Source organism: Pseudorca crassidens, chromosome 12 (assembly GCF_039906515.1).
Source record: "Pseudorca crassidens isolate mPseCra1 chromosome 12, mPseCra1.hap1, whole genome shotgun sequence".
Lineage (NCBI taxonomy): Eukaryota > Metazoa > Chordata > Mammalia > Artiodactyla > Delphinidae > Pseudorca > Pseudorca crassidens.
The window spans coordinates 57,140,861-57,155,364 of NC_090307.1; the positions used below are offsets into that span (position 1 = coordinate 57,140,861).

The 14,504-nt window shown below is 35.6% G+C and overlaps 1 protein-coding gene across 1 annotated transcript in view; it reads left to right on the top strand.

Moving 5' to 3' along the window:
• SMCHD1 (structural maintenance of chromosomes flexible hinge domain containing 1) overlaps positions 1-14,504 on the top strand; it is a 128,846-nt gene that overhangs the window by 62,465 nt on the left and 51,877 nt on the right. The window contains exons 23-29 of the mRNA XM_067699586.1: positions 1,891-2,030; positions 2,666-2,800; positions 4,771-4,998; positions 7,846-7,994; positions 9,359-9,447; positions 10,084-10,202; positions 13,244-13,411. Of these exons, the coding sequence (XP_067555687.1) occupies positions 1,891-2,030; positions 2,666-2,800; positions 4,771-4,998; positions 7,846-7,994; positions 9,359-9,447; positions 10,084-10,202; positions 13,244-13,411 (1,028 nt within the window). The remainder of the gene's footprint in view (positions 1-1,890; positions 2,031-2,665; positions 2,801-4,770; positions 4,999-7,845; positions 7,995-9,358; positions 9,448-10,083; positions 10,203-13,243; positions 13,412-14,504) is intronic.

Sequence of the window (14,504 nt, forward strand, 5' to 3'; positions counted from 1 at the left end):
TGGATATGGTACAAATCTTGAAAATACATTTGAATGACAAACATAGTGCTAACAGAAATGACCAGTTAAAAATAAAAGACAGGAAAATGTTTAGAAAGACTTGAGTGAAGTTCTAAAAATAATCTTGGGAGAAAAATGTGAATATTGAAACTATATTGGGGAACTGTTCTTAAGGATATACTAATTAGACTTACGTTAGAACTGGATCTGTCCTTTTTCTGATATAACTAAATATTTAATATTTTAAGAAGGAAAGTTTCTTATGCTTTTATGTTGTTAATTTGAATAATGATTTATCAACTCGTAAATGAAGTTGCAGTAAAGTTAGGGTAGAAAAAGCCAGCTAATTTGAGAATCAGTCTATTGTGGAGGTTCAAAGAGTATATTCTAGCATCGGCCCTTCTGCGTTTGAATCTAAGCTCTGACACTTACCAGTGAGGTACACTTGTTCTGTGCCTCGGTTTTCTCATGTGTAAAATGAGATAATACATAATTCACAGGGTTTTTGTGAGGATTAAATGAGTTAATATGGGCAGCCCTTACTTTGCATGGTTTCGGTGGTAACTCAGTGGAGGATACGCTTCCAATATGCATGAGTTCTCATTAACACAGTACTGTGCGGAGTGAGAAGTGCATATGCTGTACAACACCTAGAACAGGACTTGTTATGAAAGTTTTAGCTCTAATATTAATAATACTGAGATCATATCTTTGTCCATATATGACCTTTTTTACTGGTTTTAATGAAAAGAAACAAAATAGCTATTTCCTTTCACAAATTCGTGTAGTTTGAGCTTTCCCTGAGGCATGAATTGATTTAGAAGTAAAGATTGGCCCATTGGTAGATGTATAAGAAAAAACTGTTATGTGTTAATACTTACTTACAACGCTTTTATTTTAAGAGGTTAGCTAAAACGTATGGATTACTCAAATCTACTCAAAGGAAATTCTTATTAACCAGATAGTTCTAATATTTTTTTAGAATTTGCAAGTAAACGTGGTAAAGTAGCAAGTGGGACTGTGTAGTGATAATGGTCAAGAGGTTTCAAATTACAAAATTAGGATCTAACCTGAGTCTGCCATTTAGTAGCCATGTGACCTGGACAGAATACTTAATCTCTCTGGGTCCCAGTTTCCTCATCCATAAAATGGGGATAATAATATTACCTTCTTGATCAAGATCATTGTAAGGATTCTGAGAACAGAGTTGGCATATGGTAAAAACACTGTTCTTTGATATAACTGTTCTTTGTAAACTTGTGTTCCCATTATTTAGCATAAATTGTATTTTAAAATATCAGTGTTTATAGGGCACATCAGGTCATCTTGCTGCAGAAATATAAACCCTCTTTTATTAGTTTAGAGGAAACTTGTGGTGCAGCTTGCTTAGGATATCAAAGTGTTGTGGGCAGTCTTAACAAGTAAGTTATCTGGTTATGTCATTATATGAACTGATCCTTTGAACAAAATTACCTGAGACAGGTATGTAGTGTGCCTGAGAAATCAGTCTCATTGTGTAAAGTTAAAAGTAGTAAATAAAAAAGTAGTTTAATAAACTTTTATTTTTATTCTTGAATACTTTTTTCCAGAATCTTTTTAGTATTTCACGTTTGGGTGATTTCTAACATGAGTTATCACCATGTCTTAGCTTGTTACATAAAACTAAGTCTAGACATCAAACATTTTAATATAATTGAGACCACTCTCGTGATGTATAGAATATATGCATTTGGGGGATAGAAATGATTAAACATGGATATTTCTTTTTTCTCTCTTGGCATTATTTAAAAGATATTAAAACTTGAAATGTTAAAAGCTGTTTCTTTTGCTGTTTTAACATTTCAGTTTTAGAAACTTGAATCTCTATTTTATTATATAATTTTCTGGTAGGTCCCCCTCATCGATTGAAAGTGAAACCTGATTCTGAAATTTTAGTTATAGAAAATGGAACAGCTTTCCCATTTCAGGTAGAAGTTTTGGATGAATCAGACAATATAACAGCACAACCAAAATTGATTGTTCATTGTAAGGTAAGCTGTTATAAGATAAGAATATGTAGATTTTGAGTCCCGTGGTACTAAATGGAAATCACTAAATCACTATATCTTTTGGCTCCTTCATAGTAAGCCTTATATTATATCTAGATTGTGTAATGATTATTCCATGGAGAAATTTTTGGGCTATCTCATTGTCAATAGTTTTCAGCATCCCTAAGCCAGTAATGATGCCAGCTGTGCCAAGTATTGGACCACAGATTCCTCCCCTCTCCTTCCTTAGTCCATCCTCCTCATTTCAGGTGAAGTATTTAATTTATGAGTAGGATGGTGGAAATATCCTTTAGGATTGGGGATGGATGGATAAATGAATATGAGTAAAAGAGCACAAAAAGGAAAGGAAAACCCAAATAGGTGGTGTTAAAAAAGAAAGAATAATCGTTTAGGAAGTTGGTTTTTCTTCCAAAATCAACAAATTTTACCTAGAATTATAGAAACTTACTCTTTTCATTCAGAAATTGTCTAGTATATTAGTGAATTATATTTATAGTTTTCTAATTTATAGCCGGAAATAGTAGCTGTACTAAATTGTTTGAAAATTTAAATAACAGTTATTGAATAATAAGTTACATTTGATTGAGGTCTTAAATTATTTTGTATGCTTCCAATAGTTTTCAGGTGCTCCAAACCTTCCACTCTATGTTGTGGATTGCAGTAGTTCTGGAACCAGTATTTTGTCAGGACCAGCAATTCAAGTTCAGAATATCAAAAAAGACCAGACGCTTAAAGCAAAAATTGAAATACCTGTAAGTTGTTACTGTTATTCATTGGTATTATATTGAGTCTTCATACAAATATTCTTTAACAGCTTTATAATATTTTATGTAAAGTTGTTTGACTTTTTAAAATGAGATATTTGTGATTCTTCTGGCCAGAGGGAAGAAAAGGCAAAAATGAAATGGTATAGTAAATAACATTTTGTATCAAATATTAGTAATTTTCTTGATCAAACCTTTTATAATATCTATAGCTATTATTGATTACATGTTCCTAAAATTTTTTTTTCCTATATTAAAATGTGACAATTATCAGTTTTATTTTATTCTCTTATTTCTTACAGTTTACACTTGTTTGTTAGAAAGTTTGGTAAATGTCCCTATGGAACCACCACTGAAGGAAGGATATATGAACATTTAATATGTGTGTATAATTAACAAAGTAAATACATGGTTTTTCAGTAGTGTTTTCCTATAAAGAGATTGCTGTGTTAACGTGCCAGTAGGATACTGGTTATTGGATATACATCATGGCTGAAGGTGAAGCCAGCCTAGAGAAGGACAGGCAGTTGATATAAGCATTTGGTTTCCTAAGACTGCTAAATGGGATAACAAATACTTATACAAGTAAAATACCTAAATGTGATTTCTTCATAATTGATATGGTTAGTAGATGATAAATTACTTGATCAGTTGATTAACCAATGTTTTTCCTACTAAGTATATATCAGCTAACATATCTTGAGCCTCAAAAGGGTAAAAGCTTTTATTTTTTTACATTAGAATGAAATGATTTGACTTTATTCTAATTCTTTTCTTTTGAAGCTGGTTATATTTGATAATCTTCAAATATTTGTTATGCATTTCCTTTTTTCAATAATGTGGGCAACATATTTTTGAGCATACCATATCTTGCAAAAGATGAGGAGATTCAGGAAAAAGACTTGGAGTTAGGGAGAAATCTGGGCTTGAGAGCAAGAGAGCATTTACATATAATTATGTAAATACTACAGAGCAGCAACAGGCAGAACACCAAGAGTCCTGGTCAGTTAAGACAAAGACCAAGGTATATCTTGTAACCTGCAGTTAGAACATATTATCCAAAAGCAGTGACTCTTAAGTTTGAGCCAGGCAAATAAGATGTGCTTATAATAGGGGATGGATTATTTGCCTGATACTCTGTGAGGTAGGAATTTTGAATATGTCATTGTTCATGTGAATGGGCTTCAGTAAAATGACTGCAACTGGATGAGGAAGGAGACATGAGTGAAATAGGATTGTAGAGGTATTTTAAGCTTAGACTTATGTGAATTTTTTGTATCCTGTGGAATGCACTACACCTACATTCTGAAATAATTATGTAGTGTTTTAATTTTGTGTGCCTAAAATCAATTTATGTAGCACACAAGCTCATCGTTACTGATCTTTGGAACACTGATATGCCCATAACAAATTATAAATACGCCAGCTCAACCTTTAGGGGCATCTAGAGTCCTCATCTAGCTACAAGCAACTCTGTCCACTCACCCCAATGTAAAATGAATTGAAAAAGCTCTAGAAGCTCATTAAATGACATTTTATTGCAATATTTATCTTTAATTTATAGAAAATTCTTAATTTATTACACCTTTATTTTTATTAATAAATGCTGGTCACCAAATCTGTGTCATGATTAAAATTTCACAGGTTTGCAACACTTTTAAGTAAGTTTACAAATAAAGGGGAAGGAAGTTCTTTTAAGTCCAGATATGCTAGTTTTTGGTTTTAAGAATGTGGCCCCTGTCATTATTTATAACTTCATGGTATAAAATATGGAATTATTAATACTGTAGTATCCTCTTAATGAGAAAATCTATGAATGTTAACAGTATATAAGATGATCTCCCATAATATTGGAAATAAATTCTTAAGCAATATGGAAGATTCACCATTAAAGCCAAAAACTGTGTTTTCATTACAGATGTCATTCAGTATATATTTGTGTTTTCCTCTCTTCCTAGAGTTGTAAAGATGTGGCACCTGTGGAGAAGACTATTAAGTTGCTTCCCAGTAGCCATGTTGCAAGATTACAGATATTCAGTGTAGAAGGACAAAAGGCAATCCAGATCAAACATCAGGATGAGGTTAATTGGATAGCAGGAGATACTATGCATAACCTTATTTTTCAAATGTATGATGAAGGAGAAAGAGAAATCCATATAACATCAGCTTTAGCAGAGAAAATTAAAGTAAGTATCTCAAACAGATTGTTTATTTGCAAGAATTCTGTTCATTTTCTTGCTTGGAAGACTCTGTACAAGTTTTGTAGGCTATCCTCTAAGAAGAAGCTTATCAAAGAAAAATAGTACTGTTATATAAAATCCCGGGCTAAATAAGATACTTTTTCATGCACTAGATTGAAATGTTGAATGATTCATGTGTGACAAATTCATGCTTAGAAAAATGATTTTGACACCTAAACAAAATTCCAGTCCTGATGAACTGTATTTCTATACTCAGAATCAAGATCACCACTTGACCAAAGCAGTGTTTGTCTGTTTTGTAAATTTTATTTATTTATGGCCGTGTTGGGTCTTCGCTGCTGCACACAGGCTTTCTCTGGTTGCGGTGAGCAGGGACTCTTTGTTGCGGTGCACGGGCTTCTCATTGTGGTGGCTTGTCTTTGTTGCAGAGCACAGGCTTCAGTAGTCATGGCTTGCAGGCTCTAGAGCGCAGGCTCAGTAGTTGTGGTGCACGGGCTTAGTTGCTCTGTGTCATGTGGCATCTTCCTGTACCAGGGATCGAACCTGTGTCACCTGCATTGGCAGGTAGATTCTTAACTACTGTGCCACCAGGGAAGTCCCCAACCAAATCAGTGTTTTTGTAGCTATTCTGAAGGCACTAAATAAAAAGTCTGTTAAAGGAAAATGGCAAAACAGTATTGTTAACTACAGACTCCTGATTTGGCCATTTGAAATTGGTATAGCAATCTCTGAAAGTGTGATCCTTAGACAATGCTTTTGTCAGTTCTCAGTAGCTTCAGATGGTCCTCATAGACCTGCCATCTAAATGTATCATTTGTTCCTTGATAGGGTAAATCTATATGTTGAAACTTTAACAGCTCACTTAACAGAGAACCAAATCAAAATGGTTAGAGTTTTTTTTTTAATTAATTTATTTTATTTATTTATTTATTTATTTTTGGCCATGCCGTGTGTCTCGTGGGATCTTAGTTCCTCGACCAGGGATCGAACCTAGGCCCTCGGCAGTGAAAGTGTGGAGTCCTAACCACTGGACCACCAGGGAATTCCACTCTTTTGCACTGCTGTATTCTGTAGCCATCCTGAGTCTCCAAATATAGGATCTGATATTTTAAAAGAATTGTTTACCAGGATTCGGCTGACATTTTTTAAATCTTACTTGGAATAACCCTTGCTCCAGCCAGTTTATTTTCCTCTCCATAATGAGGGAAGGGAGGATTTCGAGATAAATAATCCTTATCCTGCTTGGAAGGGAGGCAAGCCATTTTTATCTCTGTCAGCAGATTTGAAGGCAAGTAGTTTAAAAGTGGTACCAGCAACCTAGCTTCTGAACTGATTCCTTGCTTTCTCATAATGTTTCCACAGTTTACTTTCATGTTAAGGGTAAGGAGAAACATTGACTTCAGAGCCTTTTTTTGTATATAACCTTCTTTTTGCCATTCTCTAAGCTCATGGCCAGCTTTTGACACATTTTGCCTCAATTCTAGTAGTTATATATTTCTTGGGTTCCAAACATTTTAAAACATGCACCTTTATTGATAATAAAGGATATTAAATACTTTTATTAAATGTATATGCTTAAAGTGGTTTTGTAGTCTTTAGCGAATTCTCCAGTATTGAGGAAAGTCAACCCAAACTGACGTAGGAATTCATTGAAAAGAGAGCACAACTAGGGTGAGAGAAGAAAGCCTTTTTGTGTAACTCCTGCTTGCTGCTTCCATTATTTAAAAAAAAGGAAAAAAAGGTATGATAAAGAATAAAAATACGGTTTAAAAAGGTAACTAAGAGGACTCCCCTGGTGGCGCAGTCATTAAGAATCCACCTGCCAATGCAGGGGACATGGGTTCGAGCCTTGGTCCTAGAAGATCCCATATGCCGCGGAGCAGCTAAGCCTGTGTGCCACAACTGCTGAGCCTGCGCACTAGAGCCCGCGAGTGACAACTACTGAAGCCCGCGCGCCTAGTGCCCGTGCTCCATAGCAAGAGAAGCCACCATAATGAGAAGCCTGTGCACCACAACGAAGAGTAGCCCCCACTAGCCGCAACTAGAGAAAGCCCGCGCGCAGCAATGAAGACCCAACGCAGCCAAAAATAAACAAATTTATTTTTTTAAAAAAAAAGGTAACTAAGAAAGAACAACATAAACTAGGATTAAAATATTAGAATATCAATGATTTAAGAATCACAACTATAGAAGGCTAAAAGCATAAAGTTGAGGTAAAAATTCTTAAATAGAAAGGATTGGAAGTTTAAAAGGATAGTGTAGGGTAATCAACTTAAAAAATGGATCAGGTAACAAAATATGGAATTTAAGAGATATAAAGTTAAAATTAGAGCTGAAAACATTCCAGAGTGGATTAAGATCAAGATGTGACCAGGCTGCTAAGTACATTAGTGGATTTAACTTTTTTTCTCACCTTGCTGAATCAGGTCCACTTAGATCTCATTTAAAACCTGTATTAATAAGATTCTTTTCAAAAAAACAGAGTGACTGTTAATTCTCAGAATTGATCACATGATTTGATTGACATGATTTTTTTAAAACTATAATGACCACAGTGATAATCTTGTGACAAAAGCTAAAGAAATGACTTAGGAATATTTATTTTATTGCATTGAAAGATATGGTGGCAACATTATCAGGAAAGACAATGAGGAAGATACTTTTTTATTATAGTAATATATGAACGACCATCATTTCTGGTCATCAGGGGCTTTTTCCTTAGAGGTGGGGAGGATGGGTTATAATTTTAAGAGTCTTTGGTAAGATAAGTGGCAGTTGGAAGGCATTAGATTAAGCTTTATATTGTTATTAAATATATAATTTTTCTTCTAGGTTAACTGGACTCCTGAGATTAACAAAGAGCACTTACTACAGGGTCTGCTTCCTGATGTACAAGTACCAACATCTGTAAAAGATATGCGCTATTGCCAGGTTTCGTTCCAAGATGATCATGTGTCTTTGGAAAGTGCATTTACAGTAAGGTTTGTGGGCATATTATATTTTGAGGTATTTCAAAATTCAGCATATGGCGACAAAAGTGCTTTTCTCCAAAGCACACATGCCAAAGTCGTTTTTTTTTGTTTTTTTTGCGGTACGTGGGCCTCTCACTGTTGTGGCCTTTCCCATCGAGGAGCACAAGCTCCGGACGCGCAGGCTCAGTGGCCATGGCTCACGGGCCCAGCCACTCCGCTGCATGTGGGACCTTCCCGGACTGGGGCACGAACCCGTGTCCCCTGTATCGGCAGGCAGACTCTCAACCACTGCGCCACCAGGGAAGCCCCAAAGTTGTTTTTTAATATAGAAATTTTCACAATTTTTTGGAAATAGGTTGTCTTTGGAATAAAGCTTCACTGAAGATAGTGATTAATTCTTAAAATCGTTACAAGCTTCTGCTTAATTGACCCTCTAGTATCTGTCAGAACTAGAACTTTTGATAAAGGAAAGCCCTTCTAGGACAAGCAACAGTGAAAACTCATGGAGAATGACAGACATGAAAAGTCCAAAAGATACAGTGTGATCAGTCAGTGTGTTGTTCAGAAGGAAGAATGCTTTCATTGGTTAGTGATGATTTTCAAAGCTGAGTCCACCTGATAGAAAAGGGGGAGATTTAAGTAGCTATATTGAAAACCTGTCCTTCACCCTGGCCTGTCAGTTCCTCGGCTGCCTCTTTTTTAATAACCTTTTTCACTTTTTTTTTTTTTTTTTTTTTTTTGCGGTACGTGGGCCCCTTTCTGCTGGGGCCTCTCCCGTTGTGGAGCACAGGCTCTGGACGCACAGGCTCAGCGGCCATGGCTCACGGGCCCAGCCGCTCCACGGCATGTGGGATCTTCCCGGACCGGGGCACAAACCCGTGTCCCCTGCATCGGCAGGCGGAGTCTCAACCACTGCACCACCAGGGAAGCCAAACCTTTTTCACTTTAATTCCTCTACACATTTCCATACTATTCCAACACTTAGAATAGCTCCACGTTTGAGATAAAATCATAAGATGTACAACTCTTCAGCCAGAGACAGATCTCTTGATGAGTCATTCTTACAGACCCATCTGTTTTCTTTCTCAGTGCTCTCATGGCATAAATTCCTTTTAATCCAGCATAGCTAACTGTGATCTAACACATGTGTATTTTTTTTTTTTTTCAGTATTCTCTACTCTCTTTGCAAGCTATCTTTTCTCTCTTTCCTTTTGGGTTAATAGTTACGTTATATAAATGGAGGTATTTAGAGGGGTGTTACTTTAAGTTTTAGAAAATTAGTGTTGTATTTGTTACTCTTTAGCATATTTAAACTAATTTTTTTCTACAATTAATGGTGCAAGTAAGGCCTTTAACTTGTTAATCAATTGCAGACCACTTCCTGATGAACCTAAACATCTAAAATGTGAATTAAAAGGAGGAAAAACTGTACAGATGGGCCAAGAGCTTCAAGGAGAAATAGGTTAGTATGGCCTGCTTTCTTTCTTTAAAACACTTCTATAATATGTCCTTACGTTCATGTTTTGGCATACATAATCTGAAAGGAAAACTTGGGATTTATATACGGTTTATGGTTTAAATTCCATTGTTGGAAAGATTGAAGCATTTTCCCTGTCTTTGCCTATGCTGACCTAACTGTGAAATCAGTTTGGCAAAAATAGTTTGTTGAAAAGAATGTTGACTTTTGTTAGAAATGATAATAGTTAATATTAAGAGTGAAAAGTAAATATATTAGTGGGTTCATATGTATCCTGTATTTTTCTTATATCTAGAATATTACATAATACTAAATTATTTCCTTCAAATGTTCATGGTAAAAAACTTGATTAACATCAGCATCATGTTAAATATGTAAATATGATTAACATCAGCATCATGTTAAATATGTAAATAATATAAGTGTACTTATGTATATTCTTATTATTTTTATAGTGATTATAAAAGAAGTGATTATAATTACTTTTTACCACAAAAATACACAAGAACAAAGTTAGAATGAGTTTCTAAGTATAATTTTAATTAAGTGTATAAGTGTTTATTATAGATATTTGTATATTTTATTGATACTTTAAAATTAAACTTCCTCCCCTTTTTATAGTTATAATAGTTACAGATCAGTATGGAAATCAGATTCAAGCATTTTCACCAAGTTCTCTATCTTCCTTGGGAATTGCTGGGATTGGACTTGATAGCTCACATTTGAAAACTACTTTTCAGGTATGGCTGTTTTCCATAACAGTTGGCTTATTCCATTCAGTTTATATATAACAAAATGTTTGGGAAAAACAAAAATAAGAGAGACTTGATTTCAGTGTTTACAGTGAAAAAATATAAAAGGCATTAAAATAAGTTTTATAATGAAAAATTTTGAACATATGCAAAAATAGAATAAATAGTATAATTAATTCCCATGATCCCATCAGTCAGCTTCAACATTCATCACTTCCCCCTTATCCATCACTTTGAAGCAAATTCCATACATCATATCATTTCATCCTTAAATATTTTGATATGTATATGAAGATAGTTTTTCATGTAGCTATTTGAGTAAAATTTCTTGGTGCTCAGTCCCTGCATTAAATAGAATGCCTGGGAGAAAACTAGTGGTGAAAGTTTGCAGCTGTGCAGTTAATTGAGATTAGCTTGAAAAATAAGAACCCTGGTGGAATTATTTCAGTTTAAAACAAGCAAGGAAACACAATGTATTCTTCTTGGAGAGATTAAAGGCAGTTTTTGAGAAAAGATGTTGGAGTTGAGCCTTCAAGGAACCTACCAGGCTCGAGTAGGTCAAAAAGAAGGAATTCTAAGGCCCAAGTAAAGTTGAATCCATTTAGGGCATTTAATGGTTTTCAAAACTCTTCTTCCTTTTGGAGCCTCCATTATACCTTTTACCCGACAGAATGATCATAATAGCCTCCTTGTTGCCCCTCCCACCTAGAATTTCTGTTTCCACTAATCTGCTGGGCTATTATTTTCTAGTTTTCAGAACACCACTTTCACTATATCTTAGCACTGCTGAGGAACTTTTAATGGTGTTTTGTTTACTGTAAAAGATAAGGTTTCATCTTTGACTTTCAGGTTCTTCTCTTGTCTAGCTTCGCCCTCTGTGTAGATGAAGTCAGATAATAACTGCTGTTATACATGAACTATCTCTGCTTCCTGTCGCCTTATGCACAGGCTCCCATCCTCTTTCACTAATTATTCCTAAATTGTAACCTATCTTCCTACATCTTGTTTTCCCTGTCAGTTAGATTCCCATCAGCATATAGACAGGCTATAATGAAAAAACGCTCACAGCTTCCTTGTACGGCCCTCCTTCTCTCCTCCTTTTTACAGTACAGCTCCTTGGAAGAGTTGTGTCTACTCTCTGTTTTCACATTCTTCACCATCATTCCCAGGCAAGCCACTGTCACTGTTTTTCTGCCCTGTGCCGCCTGACCGAATCTAGTGTCAGTTTTCAGTTCCCATCTTATGCCACCTATCAGCATTTTATACTATAGACTCCATCTCCTTAGGGTGACCTAAAGTACTCCATAGTATTCCACTGCAGCACACCTATCTCCTCCCATGGCTCATTCTCCAGTCAAATTGACTTTCTTTGTTTCTGCTGTCATTTTATAACTGATGTATACTATCTTGACTCACTTTCAAAACAATAGGAGTCTACCCCAAGTTTCTACAGAAAAAAGGGAGCCTCTGTTTTCTTTTTTTTTAAACCAAAGTTGTTTTTAAAAAGCACTATTTTTAAAAGCACTATTTTTGCGTACTGCAAAAAAATAAAAAAAAATTTTAAAAAACTGGTTTTAATATGCCATTATTTCTTTTTTTTTTTTGGTACGTGGGCCTCTCACTGCTGTGGCCTCTCCCGTTGCGGAGCACAGGCTCCAGACACGGAGGCTTAGCAGCCATGGCTCACGGGCCCAGCCGCTCCGCGGCATGTGGGATCCTCTCGGACCGGGGCACGAACCTGTGTCCCCTGCATCAGCAGGCGGACTCTCAACCAATGCGCTACCAGGGAAGCCCTGCCATTGTTTCTTAAAATCATTTCCACATCTTCATAAAATGTACTGCTCTTCTGAAGTACATTCCCTTGATAATATCAACATTAGACCTTAGAGAGTGCCTTTCAGAATTTTGTGTTTAATTCTATTTATACTCATCTACAATTTGTTAATGTGCATGCAAATTTTATTTTTAAGATATGAGGTAAAACCAGAATAACTTTCAAGATTACTTAAGACATCACCTCTTCAAAAGGGCATTTGGTGTTTCACTATTAAATGTGGGATTCTATAGACTTCATGTATTTTGAACTTTTCAATGTGTTGTACTAATGAATGCTTAATTTGTTTTCCAAATAATGAAAAAACTCCCCTGCACTCAGTGGGCTTTTTGGGGAGATTAATTTTTATCGTTTTGCAATGTCTTTTTACAGAAAATGTTCTACGAACAGTTGTTTCAGATCATAAAACATGACATTTTAACTCTGATTTTTAAAATCTTCTGGAATATATTTGTACTTAATGGAAATTTAAGATGATGAAATCATTAAGGGTCACTATTAAAATGTGAATACTACAGTGCTCATGCCAGTATGGAATCAGTTTATCTACTTCAGTCACTTGGCAAAGATTATAGGCTAGTGTCATTGATTCCCATTAACAGATGTTAGGCATTCTAAGTACCAGCGATGGGGTTGTGACAAGTCAAAGCCCCTGCCTTCTCGGAGATTACCTTGTAATGGGAGAGCATATAACAGGTAGGAAATGAGTGACAGGAAGAAAATTAAAGTGGGCTGTGGGAATAGGGCACCATCATATAGGGTAGTCACAGAAAACCCCTCTGGTTAAGGTATTCTGTGCGCAAAAACCTGAAGAAAAGCCATGTAGGTAAAAAAAAATGTTGCAGTCACAGGGAAGGAGCGAGTGCAAAGGGTGTTGGGCAAGCACGTGCATGGCTATTTGGGGAACAAAAAGGAGACAATGCAAGTGTAAATAAGAGGGAAATTAGGAAAATATCAGGAAAAAGGACATAGCTTGAACCTTTTAGATTTCTCCCTCACAAAAAAGAATTTCAGTTTCTCCTCTCAAGGAGATGAAATTCAAGGAACTCCAGTATTGGCATATGTGTAAGTTACTTGCTGTTGTTATACCAGAAGCACATCTGTATGCACATAGGTGGTGACGACATTTTCTTTCATTTTTCTGAAAACTAAACATTATCTCCCTGTTTCTTTTCAATGTGCTTTTCCTCATTAGGAAAATACACAAAGTATAAGTGTGAGAGGCATCAAATTTATTCCAGGTCCCCCTGGAAATAAGGATCTTTGTTTTACGTGGCGTGAGTTTTCTGACTTTATTCGAGTGCAGCTAATTTCTGGGCCACCAGCTAAACTTCTCCTTGTAGACTGGCCAGAGTTAAAGGAGGTAAGTACCTTCCTGCCTTGATTGACAGAATTTAATATCACATGACTTACTGCTTCAAAATGTCAGTAGATCAGAATAGTTACATTTTGTTGTTGAAGTAATAACAGTAGCAATAGTAACAATAACAAAAGGACAAAGTAATATGAATTTTAATACTTCATTATTTAATTCATCACTGTGCCCTCATTTGTTTAAAAAAGTGTAATACTTCAAATTCTAAGTATTTTATTGTAATAGAAATTTTAAAATATGCATAAAAGTAAAGTATAATGAACGCCCAGTTTCAACAGTTACTGATTTTTGCCCAATTTTATTTCATTGTTCTCTCTCACTGACTTACTAAAAAAATGTTTTTGCTGGAATTTTTAAAAGCATACCAGGTATCAAGTCATTCATTATATCCATAAAAACTTCAGTTTGCCTTCCTATGCAAATAGTTAAATCTTTTTTTTTAACATCTTTATTGGAGTATAATTGCTTTACCATGGTGTGTTAGTTTCTGCTTTATAACAAAGTGAATCAGCTATATGTATATATACATCCCCGTATCTCTTCCCTCTTCCGTCTCCCTCCCACCCTCCCTATCCCACCCCTTAGATGGTCACAAAGCACTGAGCTGATCTCCCTGTGCTATGTGGCTGCTTCCCACTAGCTATCTGTTTTACATTTGGTAATATGTGTAAGTCCATGCCACTCTCTCACTTCATCCCAGCTTACTCTTCCCCATCCTCAGGTCCACTCTCTACGTCTGCTTCTTTATTCCTGTCCTGCCCCTAGCTTCTTCAGAACCTTTTTTTTTTTTTTTAGACTGCATATGTATGTATTAGCATACGGTATTTGTTTTTCTCTTTCTGACTTACTTCATTCTGTATGACAGACTCTAGGTCCATCCACCTCACTACAACTAACTCAGTTTCGTTTCCTTTTATGGCTGAGTAATATTCCATTGTATATATGTGCCACATCTTCTTTATCCATTCATCTGTCGATGGACACTTAGGTTGCTTCCATGTCCTGGCTATTGTAAATAGAGCTGGAATGAACATTGTGGGACATGACTCTTTTTGAATTAAATACTAATCACTAATACTTC